Consider the following 12,187-nt stretch of genomic DNA (forward strand, 5'->3'; position numbering starts at 1 on the left):
GCTGTGAAGTTGTGTTTCAAATGTAAGAGCTGTCAACTGGAGATGTGAACAGACTCAGTCTTAGACATTTTCTGGTCAGAATTTCAGCTAATCTTACTGAATTTAATACCTTCAGGARCATCTAGATTATGCTAATCTAACGAACTGAGTGCACAGTACAAACAGCATACAAGATTTTGGGCTTTTTTTTATAGAAGGATCACTTACAACCTACAAAATCTACAAGTGGATTAACTAAACAAARAAAGATACTTAATTCTTGTTTTTAAAACTCCACCTTTCCCAATTAAAGAAACTGCATGCAACAGCAACATCCTCATAATCCCACCATTTCAAATTGATTATTTCCCATTAYGTTGTTTTGAGGAGGGAAGAGGACAGACAACAAGCAGCACCTAGAGATTTGCCCTGGTGCACAGGTAGCATCCCTGTCGGCTACCTTTAATAAAAGGGCCACTTCTGCCTGCAGGAGAGAAAGCATCCTCCCTTTCCAATTACACTAGTCAATTAGGATCGGTGATGAGGGTCTCGGAAGAATATCCTGCAAGCTTGTTCACAGCAAAATTCTGTGTGAAAATAGCACGGCATTACCCACTCTACATTATTTCCCATGACATTTGGTTAGAGATGAGGAGGAAAAAAAAAAAGATTACCACCTACTCGCACTTGTCCATATGTAACAGATGCTGAGAGGAGGTATATTATGCAGCTGAGAACTAGGAGCTGCMAGACTATAGTCTCCAAATTAGGGTTCTCTTCAGTATTTCTGTCTTATGAAATAGCTGTTACTTTCATGGGTTTTGTTTTTAAGCTGATCATAAATCGTAGTAAAGCAATCACCATGTCCTTGAAAGGACTGGTCAGCATGACACTAAACACACTTGAAAATATGCTGATACTAGCCTGATTATACAGATGACACAAAAGTGAGTTGAAAATTTTGAATTCAAATTAAATGCAACTTTAAAAAAAGTCCTAAAGCCATGACTACTGTGCCTAAGCATCAGCTAAGCATTTTAAGCTATCCTCATATATGAGCACTTGGTACTTCTAAAGGTAAATCATCACWAACTACTGTACCGGCAGCTACATATCGCTTTTTAAACCTTCATGGTTTGAGTTTTGAAATAAAAAATGCTTTGCCTCATCTTCATTATTTATTTTAAATAGGAAAAAAAAAAGCTAGTAATATATTAAAGGACATATTTATCAAAACAAGAGAAAAATATTGACTTTTCTTTACTCTAGCTCCCAGCACTCGGAACATGTTCATGCTATGCTTTATAGTCAGGAAGTGTACACAGAAATTCACATGTATCCTAGCAGATAAATGTTTTGCAAACATGTGCTTTACTAGGTCRTTGTAAGAAGAACATGCTGAATTCAGAGCAGGGTAATGTTTTACTTCTGGGCCTCAGCACAGAGCTCTTTTCCTGTCCTCATACCTAGTGCAAGAGTGCAGATTTGCTTTGCAGCAGTCCTTGTTAAAGGAGAAATAGAAGCTGCTTCATGAAAAGGAGTAATTATCAGCTTTAAATTATCATTTTTTTTTGTTTAACAATTGAATAATATTGTCCAAACAAAACCTCCCATAGAAATGGCAGGTAGTTTGTAGAATATTTAGGTTCCTTTAATAAACTGAGAGCCATGGACTTCCTGAAGGATCTCACACACACTGTGGAGGGTATTTTTATACCTGTTCTTCAGCAGAATAGTCCAAGAACACAGGCAGGTAAGAACAGATCAATGCCTGATCATTTTCTGCATTGTCTATAATGCACAAATACTCAGAGCCTGAAAAACAAAGCTGTCATGCATATGCATTTCAGACATCAAAATGAGGCTGTCAATACATGCTGAAGTCCAGGTGAATACTTAGACCTACATGCAAGAGAAGGTGGGCGTTAGCTAAACAGCCAGCCTGCCAGCAGCATTATATGAGAATAGGTCAGTCAGTCCTCTCAGCCCTGAATCCGTCAGGTCTGAATCTTATTTTGAACCTTTTCAAGGAAGGAAGGCAACAAATACCAGGATACAATCACACTGTGGAACTCTGAGCACAAGCCAGCAAGGGAGACCGAAAGAGCACAAAACTGAAGTATAACTTAACGTCATTTATAAAATAATATATATATATGTTTTTTTTTTTTAAATTGAAGAAAAGTAATGCTGAGAAAAAAATCAGATTCAAGATGGTTTATTATTTTTTCCCCTCTCTCGGAGTCTATTTTTAAGAACAGGCCTTGTGCACAATTTGGTGAAGGGTAGAAAAAGAGTAATTAATAGCTCAGCATACTTTCCAGCTGATCCATCCTTCTCCAGCTGTTGGAACAAAAAGTCGCGGTGCACAAGGCGTAACAGACTCGATTCCTTTCTCGTTGAGACACTTTTTACCACCCCTGCAGCATGAAGAGTCCCTAGGAGCATTCGGAACACGCTCTGCACAGTTGCCACGGTTGAGCACAACCGTGCGCAGGAAGACCTGGTTTACACGGGCRATCACACAGGTATCTTGTGCCTCTGAGGCTTCCCAGACATCTCGAAAACAAAGTATACATTCAACAAGCATAAAAAAGGCTCCTCTAAGTCTTTGGGAGCACCTCTAAGGAACTCAGGTAGGGATAATGTGAGGTTCACCACCTGCTGCAGTTTTATGGCCTAGTGCTAAGTGACCTGCCAATCATGGCCTTACAATGATCTTGTACAAGCCTATTTCCAGTGGAAAACTGTAGAGATTAAGAAATAATAAGTGATTGAACAAAGGTGCTCTGGAATGCAGCCTTAAAGCCATCGAATCAACCTTAAAAAAATCCGCTCACCAAGTTCCCCACTGAAATGGAGAAATGGCAAKAGTGAAAAAGTCATCCTCTCTCACCAGTCAGGGACCCAAATAAATCCACAGAGCTCTTGGACAAAGAAATTTTCCCATGAGTGGATTTTTTGGTCCCTGTACTTTGATAGTAAAACATGTTCAATATAGAACTAGAAGCTTTCAAAGCTCTTTTGATTAAGTAAATTGAAGCTGTTTTGATTAAGTAAATTGAATATTTAATACTGTCAGAGAAGGCAGTATTTGTTTATTATAGCTTCAAGACACAACTTCACTATTAGCATATTAGCATAGTGTGCATATTAGTTTTACATATATACACACTATATATACATACACACACACTTTACATGTGTGCCTATGTATATGAATGGGAAAATTTTCTCATTATGCAGCTAAATAAACCACATGAAGAATGAACTAGTTATCATGACCATTCTTGAAATTCCAGTTTATATGAACTGGTTTGGTTCCCATATAACTGCTCAACCTCTTCTTTTAAATTTCCTTGATGTGGCACAGATTATGCACTGTATTTTAATCCAATTCTGTACATTTGTTCAGAAACAGAGCTTTAGAAACCTGGGTTCACAGAYATCCAGGATCTAGCACTGCTGCCTTCCCTCCCACTAGCAGTACTGTGATAATTTAGTTGCATCCATGTAAGTAGCTCAAACCTTAGGTTATTCATTGTGCATAACTGAATATGAGCCCTTGCACTGAACATAAAAGGTATCTTGCTTGCAACGCAGGAAATTTCCGCACTAAAGATGTAAATGTCCCTAATCTGAATAGGCTGAAACAGGTCTGAAATTTGTTATAAAATCAAAAGCCAGCATTTTAAACATACTTACAATATCCAATCAGTTGCAAAACAATATTCCTCCCTTTCTAGCAAATSATGTTCAACATGCAATTTCGGTACAGTTTTAGGAGAGATTAGTTTCAGTTTTGTTTTGGTCAGAGAAAGCAAATAGATCCCAAAGCACAGAAAAAGCTGAGCAACTTTGCTTCTGTTAGCAATAACTGAACTACATTAAAAAAAAAAGTTTTTTCCAGAATCCTTATCTATTTCAAAAGAGTACGGAGACTATTATTTATTGCTAAAAGCTTTTTGTTTAAACTTCTGAGGAGAAAATATTCCTCCTTCATAGAGTAATCTCCAAAAGCACAGAGGAAACATGAATATCACCTCATACTAGATGACGAAAAAGCTTCAAAATCTGTTAGATTAATGATTCAGAAACTTTACAGGAACAAAAAAAGTCTGTTTGTGGTCTGTTTATTCGAGGCTAACGAAACGCAAAATATCAATATCTGGATAGTTTCTATTCCTTACAATGGTTCAAGATTTGTTTCATGAAGTTTATGGAATTCCTGTAAGCGATTGTCAAACAATAAATAGTAAGGTCAGGAAAGAACGGTTGCACATACTCCTCTCCTTGGAAATACTCTTTTTGGTACTGAACAGAAACACATCTGCTGTTGTATAAGGGGACCTCAAAAATAAAAGCAAGGCTTTAAAATGTTTCAAATATTGCAGTACCAGCCTTCCCATTGATAGCCCTCCTCTCGTACGCCACAAAACTAACCTTTAACTGCTTCTCCTAAAAGCCTCAGAGGAAATTTGAGTGCTCTAAAGCTTATTTTTAGTGATTACGAATTTGTTGTTGTTAGTATCAACCCTACTATTTATTCCTTACAAGCCCAAATAAGTGAATTAAGCTACATCAAGCACTGGTGAATTATGAAGTTTTCATTTCATGTTAAGTTCAGTTATGTAACATTAAATACATAATTCCATGTGATATTACAAAAGGCATTTATTTAAGCCTTAGATACTTCAGCTTTAAAAGCAAGGCACTGAGTAGTTTTACTGCATTATACAATTATGTGCTTTTATATACAAAGCTATGAAACAAGATAACACAAACAAACAGCTTTTTCTCTTATTCACAGTTGTGTAACCTGTTGTACAYTGTAAATACAGTTGAATAATTTTTAAGCAAGACAACCGTATCATGCCCTACATAGCATTTTAGTCAGCCCTTTATTGACTCACTGAGCAAGAGCTCCAACCACCTCAAGTATAAATAGAATCTGAATGGGAATTTAAAAGAAAAGATGCTGACTCATAACCAGTAGGAGAAGGACATGCGGGTGATTCAAACCAATACACAGGCCGGCTGCTCCTAATTCTTAAATAACTTGATTGTATATGAATAGAGGGGGAAAAGTTTTTTTTTTTGAAAAAACTTTACCTCTAAATCTAACATTTAGAAAGGAATTTGCTGGGATTGATGTGCATAAAGATACTGCATGTTATTTAAAAAGATCTCTACCTCTTTTTGCTGCAATATTCCTTGTTGATTGCAGAGTCCATACRGGCCTTACCTTTGCAGTGTCTGTGTAGCACATCTAATGCAGCAATGAGGAACTCGTGTGCATCTTGTTGCTCGTACCCTGCTAAATGCCGTGCGTGAGTCCATACCAGGTGCAATAACCTATATGGAATGTGAGGAGATCGGTGCCCAGAGTAAAACTGCTCAAAGCAAAGAAAAGGACAGGACTGTTAACAAGTTACACAGCTGCAGCACATTCAATTACTAAAAAATTAATGAGTTAATTAGTCAAATAAATTTAAACCATTTAACTCTGATGGCCTTAATAATGAAATACATAGATAGCTTTTTATCACAGACTACTGAAGATATCACCTAAGCACTGRTTACTTCTCAGTTCTTCCAACTGAAACGTTTGGCCAATCCATCATAAAACGAAGACAAGGAGCAACAAAAATCATTCAGCTTCCTTATGGGTATCACAGCCTTTCATGGGAATAGCCCCAAACCACTGTCCTTGCAAGAAATGGGCAATACCACTCGGAGATCATGCACCTGTGCAAATTAGGACAAGCAGCGCCTACGAGCACGCTAGAGGCCAGCTCTCATGCAGCCCCACAACGAGGACAGGGTAACTCCCCGCATCCAGTGGCTGGGCCTATATGGAAACACTCGGAGAGCAGTCACACTGGTCACACACATTTTAGAAATGAGAACTTTGCCCAGCACAGCTGCTTGCAGTGCTGCAGACACCCCTTCATTCGTCCTCCCCTCCCGCCGTGTGCGAGCAGCCCTGCTGGTGCGGCAGCCCCAGGCTTCTGGGTCTGGACTAGCTCCTGCATCTGCCGCTCCATCTCCGTGAGCCCAGATCCAAGGGGCTGGCTCTAAGGGGGCCTGGCACTGCCCCAGCTGGTTGGCCTGAAGCAGATTAGGCGGGACACTAATTACTCAGTCATGAAAGCTGTGATGTGCGAGACCACTAGTGAGTGGTGATAAGCAGCTGGCAGAGGTACCACTCTGCTGTCAGCACAGAGAAGGACATTTGCCTACCGAAATTTTTCCTCTTTTTTTCCCCCATTAAAATAATACCCAAGCCTCATATTTAAAAAACAAACAAACAAAATCTCCTTCCTTGTGTTTAAGTTTTGCTCTTTCCTATTCCTTCTTTATCCAAAGTCTACTGCTGCAATTTCTGTGCTGCCACCTTCTCCCTACATCTGCCATCACCCGGGGATGCCTCGTCTGCTGCCAGCTCYGCCATCCACACTCTGAGACTACAGCCTGCAGTCTCTCCTGAGCGAGCTGACTTCTACACCTGCTGAAAAATTCCTGCAGCAAAAATTCCCACTGGCTGCAGCAGCAGTCGCCCCGCAGAGCTGGATCTGCTGGCTGTGCAGCAGGAACCACAGGGCTGCAGCCTACTGGGAGCAGAGCAACTGCAGCATCCAAACATGCATCAAGTTGCTACTTCATTGAGAAAGTTTTGAAAAATTAAGTATTAAAGGCATATTTCACTTCCAGTAAGTGAGGATTTATGAAGTGTTTTGCCTCYTCTAAGCTTTCCAAACAGTATCTATCAGTAAAGTGTCTGCAACACCATGATTAGGTTTTGCCAAGACCCTATCAGACTGATGGCAGTTAATTTGCACTCCTTCCTCCCAAATGCAGAAAAAAATTACAAGTAACAATAAGCAAAATAAGTACAGTAAGCAGCAAWTACATACAGCAAAAATAAAGATAGTAATCTATAATACAAACCTGGAAAGGTAAGAAAAAAATATAAGTATCTTTTGAGGGACATGTAGGAAAAGGCAGCATAGCCTTCTCATCTAGTCCTCACATGTGTAGGATTTCTACAAGGTTTTAATACACTTCCTTGAGAMGAAATTTCTTTTTTACAAGCTGTTTTTTCCATACGAGAAAATATACCTCTGCAGCTAAACAACGCAAAACGCTTCTATAAATAAAAAGTTCAATAGTTAACTCTGATGCCAACAGGAATGACACCAAGGGACTGGAGCAGCGGTTCTGTAATTGAAATCTGCTGACGCAGCTGCTGCTCAACATAATTCAGGGAACTGCAGCAATAAAACTTCTCTGTTCTGTCACTCCTTACAATTAGTCCCAGAGCTCTCTGGTCATTTTAACCAACAGCACTCTCTGTAATTACTCTGCTGCAGACACTAGACCTGCCAGCAGATTTTACATTCTCTAGTGCTTCATTAAGATTAGAAGGATCTAACAAGCAGCGTTGTCAAATTACTGGCTATGCTCCTATAGAAACTGGAGATGCACCTAAGGAAGAGTGTTGTTAAATAGACAGAGCGGCTTCACAGTTCTACTGTATCAGAAATGAAACAAAAACCTCAACATATGCAATGACAGTATTTTAACTGGAACGTATAAAGCAGCTATCTCCTCCCTGTCATTTCCTTGCTGCTAGAGAGATAAGCCTAGCAGAGCTGATTCAATACGCAAAAAAAAACGTGAGAAAAAGGAGAAGAAAAAGCCCCTTTAGAGACTTACTCTATTGCTATTATAGAAATCTTTTCATTAAAGTGTGCAAATAGAAATAAATGTCCATGCGGGTCATCTTTAAAATATTTCAATGACACAAGCCTTATGAACAGAATAAGAGAACTCGTGTTTAAAATTCCATTCTTAAACATAACCCAAATTGCACCCTTGCTTTGATTCTTACAGAAACAATTTCTAAGGTGTTTAAGAGATTCTAGTCCTTGCAGTTTACACTATTTTTACAAAAAACGCATTGATTACAGTCACGTGACGAGAAGCAAAAAGAAAAAAGGAAACTGTACTTTTTCCTACTCCTGCCAAAAATACATACAAAGGAATTTTCCCAATTATGTCAACAAACAGATAGATGTAGTCTAGTAGGCATACACATCAACGTTACATTCTCTGGGCTTTGTAGGCAAGAATTTATAGGCATAAACCCTGTCCTAGGCTCCAATCCAATTTCAGAAGCTAAAATGTACTGTTAGAAATTGGTTTCCAATTAAGACTTCAAAACACACAGAAAATTTACAGTGTATGAATGAGGTGGGGAATACATACATCTCTCTCAGGATAAAATAGCATCTACTAGAGGTTTCCTAACAAAGAACAATGTTTCAAGAAACTAGAAAACAGATTTACCAGCATGAACACTGTATGCTCTGTATCTGTTTTAGAACAAAGGGTTTACTAAACAGGCAGAAACTCTGTATTTTCCATTAAAGTCTCTAAGACCTTGAAATTCCATCATGCAAACCTACACAGAGGATTCCCCTGAATATATGGTGTCAAACTCCATTAACTTGCATTAAATCCTCTGATATTACTAAGCACAAGCCTGACCTGAAAGGTAAAGGACTATACACCTAGCAAAAAAACCCTCAGCCTCAAACTCCTTTTCCTCCTAGGCACCCTTGCTGTAACTTACTTTATATACAGACCATTTCAAGAGAGTATCATGTTAAGATATCAAAGTCATAAATCATCCCATTTTTCATCCTTTTTGTCCTCACTTTTCCAACTCTCTATGTAGTTGTGCTGAGCACTCCAATAGGCCTGTGAGGATAAATAATGATGGAGATAAAAGTGGCTCTGCTCTTTACCTTTCTTAGTGCACGCACTGGGTTCTCCTTTTTTTCCCCAAGTATTTGTGCTATTCTAGTCACAAGATTCAGGTCCATTAACCCTACTCCACTCAATAGTCATTTTGTGAAGGATTTAGATAAACCTTAGGGTGTGCAATATCTTGGAATTAATTCTCATTGGCAAAGCCAAAGTAAAACATGAATACCAATAAGTAAAATAGCAGTGCACAAACTCTTCCAGCCAAAGGGCTCAATGAACAGATTCTCTGTTTTACCTTCCCTCCGCCCAATTCCACCACTATTTCCAAAGCCTTTTCGTATATTTCATTTCATGATTCTATTGAGAAATAGGTTTAGAGCAGCACAGATGAGAATGTTAATTGATGCAGTTACATATTTTTAAAATAAACACCAGCGATTCAATGCTTGGCATGTTTGCAAGAAAAGCTACTAGGCAAGAGCTAAATTCTGAAAACCATCTGACACTCATTACTCACCATCAATCTACTTCAAGGTACAAGAATTTTATAGTTTCCTATTTATTGCAAAGAAATCACTGACACAACCCGTACAGCTAAGCCATCTTAAACCAGACAAAAACGGGACAAATTGTGTGTTGGGGGGGAAAAAAAATCTTATTTTTGTGTCGTAAGTTTTGCTTTCTGTTTAGTATCTTTTCCCTTGGAGATTCACTGGATGCCCTGGCATTCCATTTGTGTAAGATCACACCTTTGGAAAAGGAGGGCGGAGGGGAGATGACATTAACCCTTGCCCCTATCGTTTGTCACTGGATAAAACGCCTTGAGATAACTGTATCGGTTAATCCCAATGGGGAAGCTGGCTAAAAAAGAAGAATCTGAACCAAAGTTTCCCAGGTAATTCAATACAGAGGAATTCTTTGAGTCACAGCACTGAAAGCTGCCCTGGTCAGCTCTCCCTCATCCACATCTTGTCTCTGGGCAATGGTTGCTTCAGCATTAACAAATGAATGTGGCTCAGTCATGAAGAAAAGAAAAAACAATCAGTTGCAAAACTGCAGGATATTGGCTGTAATTATGAATGTGGTGAAATTCAGATTCATTGAGAAAAGTTTTATAGTGAAAGTGCTGAGAGGGTTTAAACATAACGTGATATTTATTGTTTGAAAGTTAAGTACAAGAAGTTGGACCATGAGACACTCTGCTTGTAAAGGACAGAGCTCTCAGTTTSACTTTCAGGAGGCTGGCTAATTTTTTTCTCTCCTCCTGTAGCCCTTAGCKGTCGTATTTTAACATGAAATAAGAAACAGGCTTCTGTAGTGCTATCTGCATAGTCTGGTATCACAGATATGGCTCTTTGCTTATTCACATAGCCTAATCTTCCTGAACAGTAATTACTAGAACTCACACGAAAGTGGGCACAAATTTTTGATCAGGTAAAAAGAGAGGTAGAGATTTTTTCAAGGCTGTGCATGAGATTAAAAAAACTTGATTACAAATGAAATTAATGCAAACCCTGCATTTAAAACCCACTTTAGATTACTATGTGCTTGTATGGAGTCTAGCAGTAAAGCCCGTTCTTTTTAATATGCTTGTGCAGCTCTAGTGAAARGCGTCCTAGGCCACCTATGGGGCTCCACAGACAGAAACACAAATGAAGTTCCCTGCCAAAGAGCCTTGGTCTTTTCCCTCAGCAACTCAATCTATAATGTAAGATTAATTTCCTCTTTCTCCACATATTTTTAAAAAAATGTGTATACGTCAACGGAATCCAGAGATAAATATAACCACTGTGTTGTTTACATCATAATACGATGAAAGTATATCAAAATTACACAATATTATAACAGGACCTTTTTTTGTGTGGGTTTTTTTTTTCCAAATAGATTTCCATATTAACAGTCTAAAGAAATCGGTATTTCTACATTAGGATTGATTTTTTTTTTCTTTTTAATCTAGGAAGAGTGATATTTTCCCATTTATCACCACATCTGGTTTGAATCATCCTGCAGCTGCTACCTTTTGGTATAGTTGCCATTAGTTCTTTGTAACCTTCTGTTCTAACACATTCTGGAATGATTGAAAAAATAAATCAAGAAATAAGAAGTGTAATGTATAACTAATGAATGGTAAGCAGCAGGAAAAATGCAAATTGACAGGAGTGCTGAGTATGATCAGAGAACAACAACTTTCTACTCGAATGCTTAAGGAGAGCGTTTACCTTCTGCCTGTGTTTAACCCATCTGCAATGACCAGAAAGAATTCTCTGTTGTACAAGGCACAGAAGTAAAATCCAATTTAAAAGCACAAAAGTCATTTACATTGTGCCCAGTTTGCACAAACCTCTATGGTAGTTTATATACCAAAGACAAGATCCAGCTACTTTAAATCTTAAAACATAGGAGTCCATGTCTAGTGTTGCAGTCCTTACTCACGTGGACCTAAGATAGCTAATAAGGTTCTTTTACTGTTTATTAAGGGGGCTGTGCCTGTCATATGCAACATAAATTAGACCTAGAAGAGATGACAATGCAATGCCAGTGACCTCGGTGAGAGAGAGAGAACGAACAGCACTTCATACATGCCATGTACAAACTGTACCAGCACACTCACTTTTCTACCTCCTCCCACCCATTAACGTGTTTCTGCATAAGAAGATATCAAAGATGTTTTCTTTCCTATTGAAAAACACCAAATCAAGATCTTTAAAATATTTATACAGACCTAGAGAAATCAGCGCCTTAAACCACAAGGCTACATGTTCTTCCTTTAGTCTTACTCCCATTGCCACCAGAAGAGCCTGTGACATATTTTCCAGTTAAAACTTGCACGTTTAATTAAAGCACACACTGAGCTTTAAGACTAAGGACTGCAGATAAGTCTCAGAAGAGCAGACAGCACAGTAATTATTTCAATACCAGCTCTGCCTAAACAAAGGTGGCTTAAGTATGAGACTTAAGACTAACAGTTGCATTTTCTGTAATCAGGCATTTCTGATAATATAGCCCTACAAAATCTTTACTGCTCTRCTTTGCCACCTTCCAGTGCAAACAGGATTTGCTTTCCTTTTCTGTGTGCAATGAGAACGCAATTCCTCTTTGGGGAAGAAACAGCCAACATCTGTGGAAAAAAAAAAATGCACGTACGCTGGCAAACAGCACTCACCTCCTGAAAAAGCGTAGACATTTCACAGACCAGACATGAGCTGGGGCTTTGCATTTCACATTTGTGCCTGTCGGAGAGGAAGAAATCTCGCAGCAGTGGAGTGTGGGTAAGTGCCTGGACAATACAGTTCATAAAACATGTGTTCCCAAGATTGATTAGCCCTCGTAGACCTATAAAGACAGAAGGGGGAAGGGGGCGCATGAGCGTTATCAAGTTAACAAAATGCTCTATTTGTTATTTGCATTTTTATATAGTTTTTACAATATTGCC

General features: G+C 38.7%; 1 protein-coding gene across 2 annotated transcripts in view; it reads right to left on the reverse strand.

The window, feature by feature from the left end:
* The window catches only part of USP22 (ubiquitin specific peptidase 22), a 92,521-nt gene that overhangs the window by 14,267 nt on the left and 66,067 nt on the right, over positions 1-12,187 (reverse strand). For both annotated transcript variants that reach the window (XM_026054016.1, XM_026054015.1), the window contains 2 exons: positions 11,918-12,087; positions 5,225-5,372 (listed from right to left, as the gene is read on the reverse strand). In XM_026054016.1, the coding sequence (XP_025909801.1) occupies positions 5,225-5,372; positions 11,918-12,087 (318 nt within the window). The remainder of the gene's footprint in view (positions 1-5,224; positions 5,373-11,917; positions 12,088-12,187) is intronic.

The sequence above is a fragment of the Nothoprocta perdicaria genome, unplaced genomic scaffold (assembly GCF_003342845.1).
Source record: "Nothoprocta perdicaria isolate Ctin4 unplaced genomic scaffold, notPer1 scaffold_12, whole genome shotgun sequence".
NCBI classification, from domain to species: Eukaryota; Metazoa; Chordata; class Aves; order Tinamiformes; family Tinamidae; genus Nothoprocta; species Nothoprocta perdicaria.